This window comes from Rhinatrema bivittatum, chromosome 17, assembly GCF_901001135.1.
Source record: "Rhinatrema bivittatum chromosome 17, aRhiBiv1.1, whole genome shotgun sequence".
Classification (NCBI taxonomy): Eukaryota; Metazoa; Chordata; class Amphibia; order Gymnophiona; family Rhinatrematidae; genus Rhinatrema; species Rhinatrema bivittatum.
In genome coordinates, this window is record NC_042631.1 from 48707642 (window position 1) to 48729661 (window position 22020).

Consider the following 22020-nt stretch of genomic DNA (forward strand, 5'->3'; position numbering starts at 1 on the left):
CCTCTCATGAGGAACTTTGTCAAATGCCTTCTGAAAATCCAAGTAAACTATATCTACCGGTTCACCTTTATCCACATGTTTATTAAGTCCTTCAAAAAAGTGAAGCAGATTTGTGAGGCAAGACTTGCCCTGGGTAAAGCCATGCTGACTTTGTTCCATTAAACCATGTCTTTCTATATGTTCTGTGATTTTGATGTTTAGAACACTTTCCACTATTTTTCCTGGCACTGAAGTCAGGCTAACCGGTCTGTAGTTTCCCGGATCGCCCCTGGAGCCCTTTTTAAATATTGGGGTTATATTAGCCACCTTCCAGTCTTCAGGTACAATGGATGATTTTAATGATAGGTTACAAATTTTTACTAATAGATCTGAAATTTCATTTTTTAGTTTCTTCAGAACCCTGGGGTGTAAACCATCCGGTCCAGGTGATTTACTACTCTTCATGTTGTCAATCTGGCCTACCACATCTTCTAGGTTCACCGTGATTTGGTTCAGTCCATCTGATTCATTACCCATGAAAACCTTCTCCGGAATGGATATCTCCCCAACATCCTCTTCAGTAAACACCGAAGCAAAGCAATTGTTTAATCTTTCTGCAATGGCCTTATCTTCTCTAAGTGCCCCTTTAACCCCTCGATCATCTAACAGTCCAACTAACTTTCTTACAGGCTTTCTGCTTCAGATGTTGTTTTTTTTTTACATTTTACTGTGAGGTTTTGCCTCTATGGCCAAATTCTTTTCAAATTATCTCTTAGCCTGTCTTATCAATGTCTTATATTTAACTTGCCAACGTTTATGCTTTATCCTATTTTCTTCTGTTGGATCCTTCTTCCAGTTTTTGAATGAAGATCTCTCTCCCCTTCTCTCTTCCTAGCTGCTCCCCTCCCCCCACCCTGGTTTTTTGTATTTTCCTCCTTCAGTTATATTGTAAACCGGCATGATGTACCCAAGAATGTCGGTATATAAAAGCTAATAAATAAATAAAATAAATAAGTAAATTTAATCAAAGTTTCCCTTTTGAAAGTTTAGCGCTAGAGCTGTGGATTTGCTTACTGTCTCCCTTCCAGTCATTAATTCAAATTTGATCATATTATGATCATTATTGCCAAGCGGCCCCACCACCGGTACCTCTCTCACCAAATCCTGTGCTCCACTGAGAATTAGATCTAAAATTGCTCCCTCTCTCGTTGGTTCCTGAACCAATTGCTCCATAAAACTGTCATTTATTCCATCCAGGAACTTTATCTCTCTAGCATGTCCCGATGATACATTTACCCAGTCAATATTGGGGTAATTGAAATCTCCCATTATTACTGCAGTACCAATTTGGTTAGTTTCCTTAATTTCTCTTAGCATTTCACTGTCCGTCTCACCATCTTAGCCAGGTGGACGGTAGTATACCCCTATCACTATAGTTTTCCCCAAAACACAAGGGATTTCTACCCATAAAGATTCAATTGTGCATTTAGGCTCATGCAGGATGTTTATCCTGATGGACTCTATGCCATCCCAGACAAAAGTGCCACACTGCCTCCCGGGTGCTCCTCTCTGTCATTGCGATATAATTTGTATTCTGGTATAGCACTGTCCCATTACTTATCCTCCTTCCACCATGTCTCTGAGATGCCAATTAAGTCTATGTCATCATTCACTGTTATACATTCTAATTCTCCCATCTTACTTCTTAGACTTCTGGCATTAGCATACAAACATTTCAAAGTGTGTTTTTTGTTTGCATTTTCATTCTGCTTTTTAATTGATAGGGATAAGTTAGAATTTTTTAGCTCAGTTGAGTTTTTAGTTATAGGCACGGACTACTTTCAGATACTTGAAAGGTTTTAATGATCCAAAGTCAACGACAAACCTTTTCCTTTGGAAAAAAATCAGCAGAACCAGGGGGCATGATTTAAAACTCCAGGGAGGAAGACTCAGAACCGATGTCAGGAAGTATTTCTTCATGGAAAAGGTGGTGGATGCCTGGAACACCCTTCCGGAGGAAGTAGTGAAGACCAAAACTGTAAATGATTTCAAAGGGGCATGGGATAAACACTGTGAATCCATAAAGTCAAGAGGATGTGAATGAAGAGAAGAGGCATGGGGGTAGCTGGCGGGAATGATGGCTACTACCTGGTGATTAATACCCTTATTCAATAAAGGGTACATTTTAAAACACAGTGCGCGCGTGTGCTTTTGTTCACACATCAGGCGCGAACAAAAGTATGCTGGATTTTATAAGATACTTGCGTAGCCGCGCATATCTTATAAAATCCGGGGTCGGTGTGTGCAAGGGAGTGCACATTGTTGCAACTTGCATGCGCCGAGCCCTGCGCGCTGCCCGTTCCCTCCAAGGCCGCTCCAAAATCGGAGCGGCCTCGGAGGGAACTTTCCTTCCACCCCCCCCCACACATTCTCCTCCCTTCCCCTATCTAACCCACCCCCCCGGCTCTATCTAGACCCCCCTACCTTTATCTGAAAAGTTACTACTGCCTCCAGGGAGTAGTAACTTACGCGTGCCAGGCTCCGACACAGGCCACTGTGTCGGGGCACTCGGCCATGCCCCCGGACCATCCACATGCCCCCGAACACACCCCTGATCCAAAACCGCACCCCCTGGCTACGCCCCTGACCGCCCCTTTTTGCAAGCCCCGGGACTTATGCGTGTCCCGGGGCTTGCGCGCACTGCCGAGCCTATGCAAAATAGGCTAGGCGTGTGCAGGGGGGTTTTAAAAGGGTTACGCGTGCACCTTATGCGCGTAACCCTTTTAAAATCTGGCCCTAAACATACACATGGTTAAAGTGACTCCAACATTGCTCTATGTGTCAACGGCAAGAGGAAATGTGGGAAAAAGGATTTGCATTCATGAAGAAGCGTGGGTGTAGCTTGCTTGTTGCAGCGGTTACTACCCCAAACTAAATAAGCCTGATACTTCACTTTGAATACATATACAGCACAGCTCACTGCTTCAATGGCAGGGGGAATGAAGAAAAGAGGATTTATATTCGGACAACAACCAACAAGGACTAAATTGCACAGGGTGGGTAAACAAATAAGTGTGGGAGTAGCTTGCTTGTTGTGGTGGTTACTACCCCAAACTAAATAAGCCTGATACTTTACTTTGAATACATATAGGGGCAGATTTTCAAAGGGGTAGGCGCATAAGATACGCATGTACCCCCTGAAAACCTGCCCCAAGCTCCCCCTGCGCACGCCGAGCCTATGCTGCATAGGCTTCCGGCGTGTGCAAAGCCCCGGGACGTGCATAAGTCCCTGGGGGTGTGTCAGGGTTGTGTCAGGGGCGTGTCGCGGCCGGTACATCATCGGGGCGTTCTGGGGGAGGGGCTGGGGGTGTGGTTCTGGCCCAGGGGCGTGGCCTCCAGAACAGCCTCCGGACTGGAACATGGCACGCCGGCAGCCGGCCTGGCACATGCAAGTTACGCCTGCCTCAGGCAGGCGTAACGTGCACATGCTGGGGGGGTGCTGGGGGGGTGGGTTAGGGAGGGGAAGGGAGGAGAAAGTGTGGGGGGTGGAAGGAAAGTTCCTTCGAGGCTGCTCCAATTTCGGAGCAGCCTCGGAGGGAACGGAGGCAGGCTGCGAGGCTCGGCGTGCGTAGGCTGCCGATTTTGTGCAGCCTTGCTTGCGCCAACCCCGGATTTTAAAAGATACACATGGCTACAGGTGTATTTATTTAAATCCTGCGTACTTTTGTTTGCTCCGGTCACGTGAACAAAAGTACGCGCGGGCGCAGTTTTTAAAAATCTACCCCATACAGCGCAGCTCACTGCTTCAACGGCAGGGGGATGAAGAAATGAGGATTTATATTCAGACTACAACCAACAAGGACTAAATTGCACAGACTGGGTAAACAAATAAGTGTGGGAGTAGCTTGCTTATTGCGGCGGTTACTACCCCTAACCAATTAGGCTTGATACTTCACTTTGATGCAGCTCCAGCACTGCTCTCTACATCAATGGTGGGGGTGGAAGGAAATTAGAACCAAAAAGTTACCAATAAGGGCCCTGAACTCAGCAGTCAGAGTAACAGATATGCATGAGAAAAATAAGTGTGAAAGCTTGCTGGGTAGACTGGATGGGCCGTTTGGTCTACTTCTGCCATCATTTCTCTGTTTCTATGTTTTCTCATTGGGATGCTCTAATTCTAATGCATCATTAGTATCCTTTGAAGATACCTCCCTCCGAACCATGCGCTGCTGGGCAACTGTCAGCTTTCCCCTTTGCACTAGTTGAAAAGCTGCTTTATCTCCTTTTTAAAGGTTAGCGCCAGCAGTCTGGTTCCACCCTGGATAGGGTGGAGCCCATCCTTTTGGAAGAGACTTACCCTTCCCCAAGAGGTTCCCCAGTTCCTTACAAAACTGAATCCCTCTTCCTTGCACCATTGTCTCATCCACACATTGAAACTCTGGAGCTCTGCCTGCCTCTGGGGACCTGCGCGTGGAACAGGAAGCAGTTCAGAGAATGCTACCCTGGAGGTTCTGGATTTAAGCTTTCTACCTAAGAGCCTAACACTCTAACTTCTGTTTATTCGCTGCCTTACTGACTATTAAAAGCACAAACACACTAAATAATAAACCCCAATGGTTTACTTCACTCCAATACATAAAAAAAAAAAAAATTCCAAGCAAAACTTACTGATTCCTTTCAGCCACCAGCAAGGTAATCCTCTGCTCTCAGTGATCCCATTGGATTATGGATTACTGAGTTCTTTCCTTGCAATATATATTGTGCTTCTAAGGTAAATTAGTGCAAAACAATCCCTTTGGAGATTTACACTACAGTTAGTTGTCCTGAATGACTCATTGCTGTTCTGATTAACAAATGAGGGTACCTAATCAAATCAATCACACAACCTTAACACTTCAGTTAGTCAGCCCGAGTGACTCATTGCTCTCTTGATTAACAAATGTCGGTACCTAATCAAACCAAACCATACTACCTTAACACCTTTCCAAGGTGAGTAACTGAACTTTTCAACATTTTTACTTAGATATACACTGCTCCTAGCTTATTTCTAACTTCTGGCTACCGTTGTTTTTCTTTTTAATTAATATACAAACACACTAACTTGTGCTTATTAGCTGCCTTACTGACTATTTAAAAATAAAACACTCTAACTTCTATTTACACACTAAATAATATACCCCAAAAGTTTACTTTGCCCCAATACTTAAAAAAACAAGTTTCACAAGCAAAACTTACTGATTCCTTTCGGCCACCAGCAAGGTGATTCTCTCCTTTCAGTGCTCCCACTGGATTGTCTCTTTTGTCTGGTTGTCAGATCTCCCTAATGGCAATGTTTCTTTTTTTGATGTGAATCATGAGCACCACAGCACAGTTCTGTGCATACACTATGTCTGCTAGACCTGTCTCTTGCTCTGCAGATTTATTTATTTATTTATTTATTTTCAGATTTTTATATACCGGTGTTCCTGTATTAAAATACAGATCACATCGGTTTACATTGAAACATAAAAATTATGCCAAGAGGCGGTACATATAACAAGGTTATAGAACTTGGAAAACATGGAAAACAGATTCGAATAATAACACTGATAAAGTTGTAAAGTCTCTGAGAAATCAAATCATAAAATAAGGCGTAATTGTCTAAGATAAATGTGATCTGCAAAAGGGATTGCGATGGTGAGAAAATCTTGATAGCTGGAGGTAAAAAATAATCAAAGTTCTGGAAAAGCTTGGCTAAACAGCCAGGTTTTAATTTTCTTTTTGAAGGACGCGAAGCAGATCTCAAGGCGGATGTCTGGCGGGAGCATGTTCCATTGGACGGGTCCTGCTAAAGAAATGGTACGTTTCTGATGTAAGGATATCGTTGAAGGAACATAGAGTGTGCCTTTATAAGCTCCTCTGATAGGTCTAGTTGAAGAGTGAAAACGTAGTTGGGTGCTTAAGTGGAGTGGGGATATGTTGTAAATAGATTTATGAATTGCTGTGTATACTTTATAGAGAATCCTTTGCTTAATAGGCAGCCAGTGGAGGAGTTTTAGTATGGGGGTTATGTGGTCTCTTTTATTCGTATTGGTAAGGATTCTAGCTGCAGAGTTCTGAATCATCTGGAGGGGTTTGATGGATGAGGTTGGTAGGCCAAAAAGGAGCGAGTTGCAATAGTCAATTTTTGTTAGTATAATGGCTTGTAGAACCATCCGAAAATCATTGAAGTGGAGAAGTGGTTTCAATTTTCTCAGGACAAGAAGTTTATAGAAACAGTCTTTAGTGGTGGTGCTTATAAATTTTTTGAAGTTAAGCTGATTATCTATCATGACGCCTAAATCACGTACATATGGTGAGTGATTAATTGTAGGAGTGGTAGAATTGAGTGGGACAGCTGGGTATATTAGATTGTTATTAACGTCATGATTGATAATTAAGATCTCTGTTTTGTTGTTGTTGAGAATGAGGCTGAGACTGGATAGAAGATGATTGATTAGTTGCAAGCAATTATTCCAGTGAATCAAGGTTTTGTGTAGGGATTCTGAGATTGGGATGAGTATTTGGATGTCATCCGCGTAAATGTAGTGTGTTAGGTTTAGATTTTTAAGAAGTCGACAGAGAGGGAGAAGGTAAATGTTGAAAAGGGTTGGAGAGAGGGAGGAACCTTGAGGGACTCCTTGATTTGCTGGGACCGGGTGTGATTCTTTGTTGTTTATCTTTACCTTGAATTGTCTATTAACCAGGAAGGACTTGAACCAGCTGAGTACTGTTCCCTTAATGCCTATGTCTATCAGACCTTGTAATAAAGATGAATGGTTGATAGTGTCAAAGGCCGCAGAGAGATCTAAAAGAATAAGGAGGTGAGGTTGTTTTTTATCCATATTAGTTAGAATATTGTCGGTGAGAGAGATAAGTAGGGATTCAGTGCTTAACGATTTACGAAAACCGTACTGGGAAGGTGCAAGAATGTAGTTTTCTTCAAGGTACTCTGATAGTTGTCTATTGACTATCTTTTCCATAATATACAATAAGCAAGAGCTTCCCCTCATAAAAAGAATACACCATGGGATAGAGAGTCATGCATGAGAGTTAACTGCTAGCTGGAGCAGCCCCAAAGAGTAGAAATAAGTTTGTGTGCTCTTGGGACTTAAAACCTCTCCAGTAAGGGTTATATGTGTATTCATTCAAAAATGATATCTGACATAACATATAATCATTTACCATTAGTCAAGAGGTTCCCTCATTTTTTATATATATATATATATATATATATATATATATATAATCCACAGTGCAAATAAATCTCTCTTTCAATAAACAGAATGCTAACAAATAAATGTACTCCTTAAGTCATAAAGTACAGACTAGCACGACAGGTGCCTACATGAGGTGCCAGACCGGGGTGGATGGTCCCTCATTGCCTCTGCCAACACTGTCACTATAGTGGTGATGGAAGTAAGACTCCACCAGGACAACTGCATCATTGGCTAGTGACCCCCTTCAACTGCCTGGGGCACCGTTTAGCCATCTGATGGTCCTGCCAGAAGGGTCGTGGGCAGAGGGGAGCTTTTGAGGTTTGGGGAAGGGGATCAGATGCTGTGGTATGAGGTTACTTGAAAGCAAGTTTGGGTCAGGATGGGGAATTGGAGGTGGGTGGGAGGAAAGGGGTGCCTGCTGGAGGAGTTTTCCATCAGATGTTCTGACCACTGGAAGGGAAGCAGGGTGGAAGGAAGACTGCAAGTCAGCAGGGCTACTTCTGCTGCAGCTACCACCTAGCTTTAGGCCAGCTTTTGCTGTTAGTAAACTAATACTGAAAATCAATCGCTAGCCACCTAACTTTCTTCCCTGTACCTAACCATACCTACCCCTTAAATTTAGCTTCACTAGTGGTGTAAATGTTCAAAGCCTTACTTAACTAGCTAGATGCTTTTGAAATTGCCAGTGCTGGACATCCAGTACTGAGCAGTATTTCTGCGTCGTGAAAACACTCACCTGTCCACACTGATCGCACAGAGGTTGAATATGGAGGCAGTGCAAAGCATCACATCCATCGTCATTAGGGCATCACAGAGAATGGGGCTGAAGAACCAAACACCTCCCTGAAACTGAACGCAGAGCAAAAGGGGGAGAAAGAGAGAGGAAAAGGAAGTTTGAGGGTGGCAGGGGGAGAAAACAAAAGTATGAAAGAGGAGATGTAAAGAGTGGTGAGAGAGGGAGCGAAAAAAAAAGTAAAGATGGGAACATGGAGGAAAAGAACGTGAGAGAGAGATCTTTAATCATTTTACATCATTCATAAGTTTGTTTTTGGGTTTTAATTATTTTAGGTGTCCTTCAAGGTATCCATACTCTTATCTTTCCACCCTAATCCCAGATTCTCAACTTTGAGAGATGAAGACTTTAAGACTACAGCCCTATAGTCCTATCAAGTTCTCTTTTCCTTCTTACACATAGGAATCAATTTTTCAAAATGATTAAGAATTTTAAATTCAACCCAAATTAACAATGCCCTCCTGAAAGTTGTCCCTCCTCTCCCTAGTCCTGCATGCCTTCTATCACATACATACCCCCCCCCCCCCCCAAATCTCCAGCCCTACTGGTGCTGATCTCTTTTCTCACCCTCTCAACCCAATTCCTCAGCACAAATTCCATCTCTTTCCCCCATCCCTTAATCCAATTCCCAACTTCTTGACCCACTAAGATGATCTTTTATCTCTCACCTCTACAACTCTTCTCTTAAAGTTACCCCCTGCTGATCCCTTCTCTCAGCCCCAGCCCCGTTACAATCCTCAGCTTGCTTCTCACCTCCTTAGTTGATCCTCTTTTTAATTCCCTTCTCAGTCTCAGCTGATCTCTCACCCCCAAGCTATCCCCTGTCATCCCTTTCTCACATCTTTAAAAGGATAATGCACCTTAACCTCTCTATCACCCCACTCCCACCTTCCCTCTCATCTCCTGCTGTCACCAATTAGAACTGATAGGAGGAGAAGGGCAATGGTGATACTTCAGCCCCCATTCATCTCTGCTGCAGGAGCTTTGAACTATGTGGGATACCACAGTGCTATGTGATTCAAAGAATAGCACTCGGGTCCTCTGCAGGAGAGGAACTTGTGACTTGGCACACCATTTTCTTCCTCCTCGTGCTAGTTCCAATTTTTAGTAGTGGTAGGTGAGAGGAGAGATCAGAGGTGGAGAGGTCAGCCTCTCAATAATGAAGCTGCTTAGGCAACCACACCCCCAGAGAAGCATTGTCTATGCCTCTCCACTCACCCAGACTCCTCTGCCACTTTTGTATGCATGGCATGACCATGGAGCCTAAAATTTCCCCAGGTGTTTCTCTTTGAAAATTAGCTTTGAAGCTCACAGATAAAAATGACCCCTGGGCCTGCAAGCTCCCTGTGGGGTTTAATTATTGCTCTCTTAGAAGGTAATTTTAAAAGGTAAAAAAAGTAAAGAAAGTGAACAAGAATATATCAAAGAGCAACGGCAAAACTGAATCTCAAGTAGAATGAGCTATAGGGGATGTCAGCAAGTCGGGATCTTTTAAGTCTGAACTATGAACCTTGAGGAAGGTGTTCAGCGGACAACCTGGGCTGCTTAATCTTTCATCCCCAATAGGATTATAAAGTACAAATCTGTTTTTATTTTTCAAATGCAACTAAAATATTGTGAATCTGCATAAAGAAAGAACCTTTTAATATGATACAGTGCAAAGAACATTAACACACAACAATAATAAGCATGGAAACCTCTTCAGATTTCCTCTAAATATTGAAATACCCTAGAACCATCATAGGAACATTTTCGTATTACTACCCTTAACATAAGGCACAGGAGTAACCTGTGTAGAGCAGCAGTTACTACCATAAAAAACTTGCTGGGCAGACTGGATGGACCATTTGGTCTTTTTCTGCCAACAATACTGTTATTAAGTTATGTTCATTTTATGTTCATTTGAAAAACATTTACTATCAACAAACCAAAATCCTGTAATGAGTTTCTTTATTGTATTTATTATTTTATTTAAATTCTTTTAATATACTGATGCTCAAGACCAAGTCTTATCGTACCAGTTTACAGTATAACTAGGGGGAAAGAAACCAATTAACAACGATATAGAAGGCAAAGTTACAAAAAACAGGGAGCATAAACATGGGTGTTAGAAGAGAAGAAGAAGATCAGACGAGTACAATTGGAGAGCCATGTAACAAAATAGCGAACAATTGATTACATATAGAGTATCTGAATTTTTGACGGGTAGAATTGTCCTAAGCAGTTTCTAGCATAAAATTCTGTGGGTGACGGATCAGATGAGGTAAATGGGGGGGCGCAGGGGAAGGGCAGGGACTGGTGCGGAGGGATGGGGGAGAAGGGAATGGGTGGGAAGGTAAAAGGGGGGAGGTGAAAGGGTCGGTACTGGTTGGTCAAATGTTCCTTCAGCGATATGCTTGAGCGAACAGCCAGGTTTTCAGTTTCTTTCTGAAGGTGAGATGACATTGTTCCTGGCGTAGATGTGGGGGTAGTGAGTTCCAGTGGAGAGGTCCCGCTGTGGATAGAGCTTGTTTATGGATGGATTTGTGAACCGCAAATTTGTTTGGGGGGGCCTGGAGAGAGCCTTTGTATGCAGATCTAATCGGCCTGCAGAAGTATGGAGTTCGAGAGGGATGGACAGTTGGAGTGAGGATTGCTGGAAGACGGATTTGTGAATGATGGTAAGAGTCTTGAAGAGAATTCTGTAGTGGATGGGTAGCCAGTGTAGGATTTTTAGTATTGGTATGAAGTGGTCCTTACGACGTGTGTTAGTAAGGATCCTGGCCGCTGCGTTTTGCAGTATCTGTAGAGGTTTAGTAGCAGAGGCGGGGAGGCCGAGTAATAGTGCGTTGCAGTAGTCAATCTTTGAAAACAGTATGGCCTGAAGAACTGAGCGGAAATCGTGGAAGTGTAGGAGCGGTCTTAGCTGTTTTAGGACCTGTAGCTTAAAGAAGCATTCTTTTGTTGTGGTATTAATGAACTTTTTGAAGTTCAGTCTGGAGTCAAGGGTGGCCCCCAGGTTTCTCACCTGGTTTACTAGCGGTATGGTTGTGTAATTGGCGAAGGGGTTATTGTCGTTAGAGTAGATGAGAAGGAGTTCTGTTTTGGACGTGTTGAGAACCAGGTTGAGACTCGAGAGAAGGATGATGGTGTGCAGGCAGCTGTTCCAATAGTTCATAGTAGTAGAGATGGGGTCCGCGATAGGGATTAGGATCTGGACGTCATCTGCATATATAAAGTGGGTGAGGTTGAGGTTATTGAGTAGTTGGCATAAAGGAAGTAGATAGATATTAAACAGGGTAGGGGAAAGTGATGAACCCTGTGGTACTCCTTGATTAGAAGGTACGGAGTGGGATTCTTTGTCGTTTATTTTAACTTTGTAGTGCCTGTTGTTGAGGAAGGATTTGAACCAGAGAAGTGCAGAGCCAGAGATACCTATTTCCATTAGACGGTTGATGAGGATTGTATGGTTTACAGTGTCGAATGCCGCAGAAATGTCGAGAAGAGCTAGAAGGTAGGATTGGCCCTTGTCAAGGCCCATCAGGACATTGTCTGTTAATGAAAGAAGGAGAGATTCTGTGTTTAGGCGTTTCCTGAATCCGAATTGAGAAGGGAAGAGAATATTGTGGGAGTCAAGGCAGTCTGTGAGTCGAATGTTGACCAGCTTTTCCATTAGCTTGGCTATAAAAGGTAAGTTTGCAATGGGGCGGAAATTTCCAGGGTTGGATGGGTCCAGGTTGGGTTTTTTTAATAAGGGTTTTAGGGATGCAGTTTTTAATGAGTCAGGGACAGATCCTTGACTGAGGCAGCAATTAATGATGTCTGCCATAGCTTTAGAGATAGTGTTAGGAATGGTGAGAAGGAGTTTGGTAGGTATTTGGTCCAATGGATGTGATGCAGGTTTCATGTTTTTGATTATAGATTCGATTTCCAAGGATGATGTGAGTTCAAAAGATACAAGTGTCTGTTTGTGTACAGCTGGGGAGTAAGGTTGGCTAGGTGGAAGAGGGGTTTTAGATGATGTTGCCAGAGGAGCCAGTAAATTTTTGATTTTGTTGTCAAAGTAGATTGCCAACTCTGTAGATTTGTTTTGGGCTTCTTCTGGAATGGTAGGGGGAGCAGGGGTGGTAAGGGCTGCAACATATGAGAAAAGAGTTTTCGGGTCGTAGAGGAAGCCGTGTATTCTTTTGGTGTAGAAATCTCGTTTGGTGCGAAGAATGGTGGTTCTATAATAGCTCATTGCGGTTTTGTAAGAAGCATGTGAGGTAGAGGAGGGATCCTTCCACCAGCATTGTTCTTTGTGTTGTAGGTCTTGTTTGAGTTTTTTTAATTCTGCTGAGAAGTAGTAAGTCGTATGATACTAACAGTAAAGAAACCACTATAGTCACAGACTGTACCATCAAAAATTTGAAAATTTGACAAAATGCTTAATTCTTGACTGAACTTATTAAAAGCATCAGTTTTTACACAAATATTTTTTTTTCAATTATAAAGCCTAAATAATAGGTGTATGAAAATGTGTATGCGGTGGTTCTAGGATGTTAGTCATTCCCAGCAGTTTGTAATAAATTTTTCGTTATACATGCACAGTTGATGTTTTGATTTTGACTTTTGTTTTTAAGAATTTTGTTGGTTATTGCATCTAATTTTATGTTCACTTGAAGAATATTTACAATCAACAAACTAAGGCCTAGATTTTCTAATGTACCGTGGCGTCGTGAATCGCGTAGTACGGAGAGATGGGCCTATGATAGCCGGCAGCGATCGCACCTCCGCAGTAAGATCGCTGCCGCTTTCGCACCCAATAGCGCCATCGTAAAAGGTGATGCTATTGGGCAAGAAATTGGAAGCGAAAAGACTCCTTACCTTTTCGCCAGCCATGCTGTCTTCGTGGCGTCCACCCCGACTCCTCCTCTTCCGGGGCAGACGCTGCCCCGACTCCGCCCCCTTCTTAGCTATCACAAGTGAAAAGGGACTTTTCACATGCGAAACGTCCATTTTCGCGTGCGCTAGCTTTAGAAAATGACTCCCTAAGTCCTACAATTAGTTCCTTTATTGAAAGTCATATGATACTAACAGTAAAGAATCCACTGTAGTCACAGACTGTGCCATCAAAACTTTGAAATAATTTGACAAATGCTTAATTCTTGTCTGTGCTTATTACAACCATCAATATTTAGCAAATATGTTTTTTCTTTCAATTATAGAGTCTAAAATATAAGTACATCAAAATATGCACATGATGGTTCTAAGGTGTAGCCAAACCAGGTGGCTATAGTGATAAATTGGGACCATAAATGGAGATTGAGCGTTCATGTGTTACATATAAGCAGGTTAACTTGGGTCAGGGAATATCTAACAAAAATTGGTTGGAAGAATGAAGAGAGCGAACAGGAGTGTGTATTTACAGAGTAGAACTAATTCATGAAGAAGACACATTATGAAGTAGATTATGGATAATGACAGCTGTCTTGTATTGAAGCCTCCATTGTACTGGCAACCAAACCAAAGATCTGAGAACTGGAGAGATGTGATTGCAAATAGGGATCCCAGTGAGTAAGCAAGCTGTACGATTTTGAATAATTTGAAGTGGATGAAGTATGTTCTGTGGAAGGACAATATATAATTAATTGCAGTAATCTAGATTGGGGAGAATTAATGCTTGAAGGACAGTGTAAAAGTTGGGGGGAGGGTCTAAAAAAGGTTTTAAGTGGTACAGGATTGTTAGATTCATGAAAGAATTCCTGACAACAGAGTCTTTGGCCTGCTCCATGTTGTGTTGGTTTTGGTTCTGGTATCACTGTAAAAATGAAAAGAAAAGGTATTCCCATACTATCAAGGCCTTGTTTTAGGCTGTAATGGAAAATGTAAGGTTCAAGATAAAGAAAGATTACTAAACTAATAAAAACTAAAAGTAGTTGGATGCACAGAATGGTATTTTTCCAAAATGCAGACTGTGGCAGAACGGGCCAGAGAAACCCTCAGAACAGCCAGATTTACGCACACAGGGGACTCGTGCGCCGGCGCACCTATGTTGCATAGGCCGCCGGCGTGTGCAAAGCCCCGGGATGCGCGTAAGTCCCGGGGCTTTGCCTGGGGGGCGTGTCGGCGTGGTGCGGCATTCGGGGGCGGGGCTGTGGGCGTGGTGCTGGCCTGGGGGCGTTCCGGGGGTGTGGCCGAGGCCTCCAAACCAGCCCCCAGGCGGGGGAATGGCGCGCCGGCAGCCAGCCGGCGCACGCAAGTTACACCTGCCTCGGGTAGGCATAACTTTCTGAACAAAGGTAGGGGGGGGGATTTAGTTAGGGCTGGGGGGTGGGTTAGGTAGGGGAAGGGAGGGAAAGGTGGGGGGGCCAGAAAAAAAGTTCCCTCCGAGGCTGCTCCGATTTTGGAGCGGTCTCGGAGGGAACGGAGGCAGGCTGCTCGGCTCGATGCGCGCAGGTTGTACAATTGTGCACCCCCCTGCATGCGCCGACCCTGGATTTTATAACATGCGTGCGGCAGCGCGTGCATGTTATAAAATAGGGCGTAGATTTGTTCGCGCTGGGTTGCACAAACAAATCTACGCCCGCGCATAACTTTAAAAATCTATCCCAGTGTCTGTGATGGTGCACAGCATTATGAGCTGAATGGCTTAAAAGCATGGTTTCAGTCCAATTGGAAAAAGAAACAAAGAGTTATTACTTTTGCATTAGTATTTTATTGACCAGTGGCATATATTGAGGTATTTCATTGAACCAGCAAATGAATGATCCCAGAGATGTTTTCTCTGATACTGTTTGTGTGGCAAGATCAAGTTATTGGAATTTCGAGCACCGTTTGTCTGTTGCTGTGTTCCTGAGATTGTTGTGAAAAATTAACGAGCGATGTAAACTGGATGCTTGTTCCGAGTGTGCTTGATATTAATAGAAGGCTCTGCCTGATTTATACAGTACACTAGAAGACGATGTACATGTTGGCAAATAATTACCATGTCATAAGTACCTCGTGAAAATGTTAGTTTGGAACAACCCCAAATTGTTCTGGATTTGCTTTAGTTCCTGAATCTACAAAGAAAGTCCCAAGACCTAAGGGCCTGAAAACCTCTTTCCCTCCTGGGAAGAATCCAGGAAGCCCTATGTGATATATGGTAGCCCAACAGCTCCTAGATGTGCCCCTTTGTCCTGTTCCAAAGTAGAAATTGGGTTACACACGCACACACACACAGATAGACAGACACACACACACATGTAAACTCATTATAGGCAAACAGCCCCTCCCTTCCGTGCATGGAGTGGGTAATTCTAATACATAATAAGAATGAAATGGTAAAGTCCATGTCTTTTTTTTTTTTTAAGATAAATTTAGACTTCTGTAATGAAAGTAATTAGATGGAAAACATGAGAACTGGAAAGAAGAAACTGCAGAGAGCAGAGGAGTTTTGATATTCAGGAACAACAATAGATACAAACAGAACCCTTGCAGGAGGGTGCAGACAAGGTTGAGAAATAACCCAACCAAATAAGAACTACCTACTGCCTTAAATCCTGCGAGAGCAACGAGCAATGTGCTTAATAAACTGTGTTAAATAAATGAGACTTTCACCCATGGATGCAGATCTTTATCACCGTACTTCTTTAGTGCTGACATCCCCAATATAATCTTTGGAGACACCATAACAAAAAGTACCTTCTATGCAATTAATAAAAGCCCTGCCCAGTTAAAACCATCCAGTAAAACTACCATTAATATTAAACCTAGAGTTTATACAAGAAAGGACAAAATCTCAATATAAACCCTGCACTTCCAGTTCTGTAACACACACTCTGCATCCACAGAAATTCCTCCAACAATAGACCTAGGATGTTTCCCCTTACAACTCACACAAACACCCACTTACACCAACCGTGTATTCCAGTACACAACTTTGTAAACAACTATATAATCCCAACCAATGTACTGGTATATACTATAAAGCACCCTATCACCAACAAACTTATGTTAGACCCTCTAGTCTCGAGTAGGCATTAATGAATCCGACTCGATTGTGATAAGGGGTCTCATTACTTTAATTATAAACCACATATATATTTTGTTTTTGTTTTCAAATTTTCAATTTTTACTTAAAAATAGTCTCGGCAAAAAATTGATGGAAAAAATCTCCCAACCAGTGGAACAGAATGATGGCTAATATTTTGCAACTGAGAATACTTATCAACGAAGAAAAGGTCCCGAGAGTCCCGACATGGCCATGTTTCGGACCAAAGTCCTGCTTCAGGGAACAGCTGTAATTGTCGAATCCAGTTCAACAAAGAATATCCATCCACGCATGAAAAATTCCATCAAAGAAAGCAGCTAATTCAGTGCAAATCCTTTTCTGCAAGTGGGCTATATTTAGACCCACATTGTTTAGCAAATGGCGCCAACCCGGAACCTTTTATAATCCTCTTCCGGAAACCCATCGGCAGTCAGTGGTTCACCCTCAGGTCCACTCCTCATCGCAGAACAGATAACAAGTCCGCCATCACATCCTCTTTAGGCTATACAAGCTACGGTGCATATGTAAACAACAAGCAGGCAAGTTCTCCATCAGGTCCACTTTTCAATTCATCCAATCAAAATGCTCCAATTGTCACTTACGGTCACTAGAATGTATCATCGTATAATTAATCTCAAAAAAACAGGAAACAAAAATAGGAACACCTCATGCTCATCAGATCAAAGAATACCAGTTGATCCTCTCATTTAACCCATGAGGATCGACAGTGTTTAAGGAGAAAATCCAAAAATGCTCCTGGCGATTCAACACCTTACAACTCCCTATAAAAAAAAAAAATTGTAATTCTGGTGCCAGCTCAGTAACGGCCACACAAACACCTTCTATTGCAGAAACTTTGGGGTCGATTTTAAAAGTGCAAAAATGTGTATAAGTGCAAGTATGTGGGCCGCAAATGAGCAAACGTGGATTTTAAACGCTGCGATTTATGTGCATATATGCGCGTGCAAAAACAAAGGCGGAGAAAGGCAGGGAATGGGCGGGGCCGACAGTGACACACGTAACTCTGTATTTTAACACCCGAAGCTGCAGCGTGAGGCGCCTTGTTAGCCGCATGCATTTCCTGCAGCTCCTGATGGGGAGCACGCCCCCCCAGTTGACCTAGGCTGAGGCGCCCAGGTCAACTGGGGGGGCGTGCAGGGGACTGGATGACCTCGAGATTGCCTGGGCAAACCGATGGACTAATCGGAGAAACTGGGAATATCCCTCACGTGAGCATGTTTTAAAATCCGCTTACACACACACACATTAAAGCCAGCAAAGCCCCCAAGGAAGATATGTGAAGTAGGTTTGCTCGACTGGCCTCTAATATTAAGGTGCATACTTACGCGCGGTAGGCATATTTTAAACCTTATGTGTGCGAACATGCACATGATTTAAAATTCCAGCAAATCGCTGCTCGTGTGCCCCTACGCACATGTATGGGTGCCTGTGTGGGGATTAGGAGCTTGGCCACCTGGCAGCTGGCAGGCCACGTCAGGGGCTAAAATCTATCACCACGTCTAACGGTCTTTTTCTTGGGCCTACGCTTAGTGCATAGGAAATGTCATGTTCCGACCGCAGCAAGCTTTAGCAAGTAACAGCCTTCCTCTGTCACCAGCTAACAGGAAATCAGTCTGCAGTAAACATATCTAGTGCAAGCTTTTGCAGCCCCAGAACAGTTCATGACCTACTTGCCTTTATTTGGTTTTCACACCTAGATAGCTCAGAACAATTGCCTCACGACCAGCTAATGACCTCCCCCCTCCCTGGCTGCAGACTGACCGCTTGCACCTACTGCCCACTTGCACCTACTTAGTAAAAGGTCAGCACAAACATTTATGGTGGAAAACATTGTAGCAGCAAAACATGTGACGTATGTATCCTATGCAATGCTATAAAATCATTTACAATAAAAGGGGAGGCTTCCCAGAAGCCGGGAAGACGCTTCACCATGAATACTGTCTGAGGTGTCTTCATTGCTGCTAAACCTTGCTGCTGCTACATGCCTGCGCACTCATTTTAAAATTAGGCTGCATGTGAAATAACACTGCAAACCTGCCATAACATGACCCCTTTATCCCAGGACTCAAACAGCAGCAACTATACCTCAGAAAGGGCAGCTTTTAATTCAGTGGACACATTTACATCTATTTAGGTGACTATTGTACAATCAATTAAAGTCACATTTTGATTTCTTGAATTAAAAGCAGTATTTGTTTTTGAAACATTTGTTTTTCTGTATTCTCCTTGTTTGTATCTCCATTTACCTGACTTGCTCCCAATTACAATCCACTCATAAGGGTTGTCACAGCACACATTTTGTCTTTTGATGTTCTCTTTTGGTGTGACATCTGCGCATCGACTCACAGGCCGATACAGTAAAGTTCGCAGGAGAGCGGGCAAGTGTCCACTCTCTTGTGCACACGATTCACTAAAACAAAATATTTAAATTGGGCCCGGCGGTAAAAAGAGGCGCTAGGGACACTAGCGCGTCCTTAGTGCCTCTATTTGGACAGGAGTGGCGGCTGTCAGCGAGTTTGACAGCCGACGCTCAATTTTGCCGGCATTGGTTCTCAAACTCGCTGACAGCCACGGGTTCGGAAACCGGACGCTGGCAAAATTGAGCGTCCGGTTTTCAACCCGTGAGCTCTGGGCCGATTTAAATTTTTTTTTTTATTTTTGATTATTTTTAACTTTTGGGATCTCCGATTTAATATCACCACTTTATATGCACTTTCCCGGTGCCGGCAGAAATGAACACCTACCTTTGGGTAGGTGCTAATTTCTGAAAGTAAAATGTGCAGCTTGGCTGCACATTTTACTTAGTGAATCGCGCGGGAATAACTAATAGAGCCATCAACATGCATTTGCATGTTGCGGGCGCTATTAGTTTCGGGGGGGAGGGGTTGGACGCGCGTTTTCGACGCACTATTACCCCTTTCTGAATAAGGTCACCCCCTAGCTTTACTAGCTCGTTGAAAACGCACGTCCAAACGTGGGTTAACAGTGCGCTCCGTCGGAGCGCACTGTAGTGTATTGGCCTGTCAGAGAACAGGCACTGTGGATGTTTGTGTTTGAATTTATTTGGGAAATTTATGGAAATTACCTTTATATTTTTGAATGGACTTTGAAGTTTGTTTGTTACAGTAAATTGTATTTGAACACTACTTGCTGTTTTTTCCCCCCAAAGACGGACTGTATGTATGTATGTATTTATTTATTTATTTATTTATTTATGGTTTTTATATACCGGAGTTCCTGTATACAATACATATCACTCCGGTTCACAGTTAACAGTAATAACTACTGCCGGGTGGCAGTTTACATGGAACAAATCTTGAAACAAAAAAATAAAATTTGGTCTAAGTAAATAAGAAAAACAAACTAACTAGGTTCAACTATAAACATATAAATAAGGCAATTTATAATCTTGGATAAATAAGGCATAAGGATAAATACATTAGAACAAAAGGACAGGGTTTGTTTTTTCTTCTAGATCTTAGCTCTCTGGGAATGCTTGCAGGAAGAGCCAAGTCTTTAGTTTCACCTTAAAAATAGTATGGCACGGCTCAAGGCGGAGGTCTGGTGGTAGAGAATTCCAGAGGGACGGGCCCGCCGTTGATAGAGCGCGTTTTCTCAGGGAGGATTTTGCGGGCTGGGTAATCAATCTGTTTTGGTATGCTTTTCTAGTTGGTTTATCGGAAGTATGTAATTGCAGCTTGAAGGTTAAGTTGAGTGGGGATATGCTATGAAGGGCCTTATGCATCATCATGCTGCTTTTGAACTGTATCCTGTATTTAATGGGAAGCCAGTGAAGGTGCTGGAGGATCGGGGTGATGTGGTCTCTTTTTTTGGCGTTGGTGAGAATTCTTGCTGTGGCATTTAGTACCATCTGGAGGGGTTTGGTGGAGCAGGCGGGAAGTCCCAGCAGAAGTGAATTACAATAGTCTAGTTTCGGGAGAATGATGGCTTGGAGTACTGTGCGGAAATCTCTGTAGCGAAGAAGTGGCTTTAGTTTCTTTAAGACTTGTAATTTAAAGAAGCATTCTTTAGTGGTATTGTTGATGAATTTATTGAGGCTGAATCTGTCGTCTAGTATAACACCCAGATCTCTGACTTGCGGTGAGGTGGTGAATCCTGAGGTGTCTGGAGACTTGCTGGAGGTCAGCAGGGTAGATTTTTCCGGTGCTATTATAAGGATTTCTGTTTTGTTGGTATTTAGAACCAGGTTGATGCTGGTTAGAAGGTCGTTGATGGTTGAGAAGCATTTATTCCAGAAGGCCATGGTCTTGTGTAAAGTGTCCGTTATGGGGATGATGATTTGTATGTCATCCGCGTATAGGAAATGGGTAAGCTTGAGGTCGGTGAGAAGTTGACAGAGTGGGAGAAGATATATGTTGAAAAGGGTGGGGGACAGTGAAGATCCTTGTGGTACCCCCATTTTGGCTTGGATGGGATGAGATTCCTTGTTATTTATTTTGACTCTGTATGTTCTGTTTTCTAGGAAGGATTTAAACCAGTTGAGCGCTGCTCCTGTGATGCCGATATCAGTGAGTCGTTGTAGTAAGCTAGTGTGATTCACGGTGTCAAACGCTGCTGACAGATCTAGGAGTGCGAGAAGGCAAGGATGTCCTTTTTCAAGATTGAAGATAATGGTGTCAGCTAGAGTAGCTAATAGTGATTCGGTGTTCTTTTTCTTCCGGAATCCAAACTGGTTATTGGTGAGGATATTGTTGTCATCAAGGAATTCCGAAAGTTGTCGGTTAACCACTTTCTCCATAATTTTGGCTAACATAGGAAGGTTTGCTATAGGTCTGTAGTTAGCAGGATCAGTCGTGGGAAGGTTGGGTTTTTTTGAGGAGAGGTTTGAGCATTGCAGACTTGAGTTGATTGGGAACTTGGCCTTGGGCGAGAGAGCGGTTAATGATATCTGCAAGTGGCTTGGCCACAATGTCAGGGATGGAACTTAGCAGGTTTGATGGGATATGGTCTAGGGGGTGAGAAGACGGTTTTATCTTCTTGAGAATGTTTGTTATTTCCAAGGTGGACGTGGGTTCGAGAGATGTGAGCTCTGGGGTGAAAGTGTTGGGTTGAAGAGCGGGTGCTATAGGTGTTTGCGAGCTGTGGAAACTGGTGACGTTTGTGTGCGGGGGTGTCCCTTTGAGAGGGGCAACGAGTGTGGTAATTTTGTTGTCAAAGTAGTTGGCTAGCTCATTGGCTTTAATAAGAGCTTGGTCATCGGGGATGCACGGTCCAGGAGGTTTGGTGAGGGCTGAGACGTAGGCGAAGAGGGCTCTTGAATCAAATGAGAAGTGGTGTATTTTTTTGGAGAAGAATTCTTTCTTGGTTTTGTTGATTTCGTTTCTGTATGAGTTAAGACATGATTTGTAGTTGAGGAGGGATGTTTTAGTTGGGTTTTTTCGCCATTGGTTTTCTTTGCTTCTAAGCTCGTGTTTGCGTGACTTCAGCTCTGTAGTGAACCAAGGCTTCCTGTTGTCCTTGTCTGGGTTGATGGTCTTTGTTTTCATGGGACATACTTGATCAGCGACCTTGTTAGTGATGTTGAGCCAAGAAGATGTAGCTGAGTTGGTGTCTGTAAGGTCTAGATTCACTAGTTCTTTAGTCAGGTGTTTGCTTAGGTAATCTCCTGAGCACTGTTTTCTAATCGAAATGGAGATTGTTTGGGTTGTGTGGGGGGGACGTTCCGATATCTCTAACATAGATGTGATGATGCTGTGATCAGACCAAGGTACCGTGGAACAGGTAGGAGTGGAGTGCGATGAGAGACCTTCGTTTATAAAGATAAGGTCTAAGGTGTGACCTGCTTTGTGGGTGGGATCTTTTACTATTTGTCTGAAGCCCATATGGTTGAGGGAGGAAAGAAGAGTTTTACAGTTAGAGGATTGAGGTTGGGCATCCACATGGAGGTTGAAGTCTCCCATCAAGATGGCTGGTTTTCCGGAGTTCAAGTGTTTTGCTGTTAGCTCTATGATTGGGGAAGGGTTTGATTCAAGAAT

General features: G+C 43.2%; 1 protein-coding gene across 1 annotated transcript in view; it reads right to left on the reverse strand.

The window, feature by feature from the left end:
- The window catches only part of DRD4 (dopamine receptor D4), a 74591-nt gene that overhangs the window by 36711 nt on the left and 15860 nt on the right, over positions 1–22020 (reverse strand). Inside the window, exon 2 of the mRNA XM_029582895.1 lies at positions 7954–8066. Within this exon, the coding sequence (XP_029438755.1) occupies positions 7954–8018 (65 nt within the window). The 5' untranslated portion in view covers positions 8019–8066. The remainder of the gene's footprint in view (positions 1–7953; positions 8067–22020) is intronic.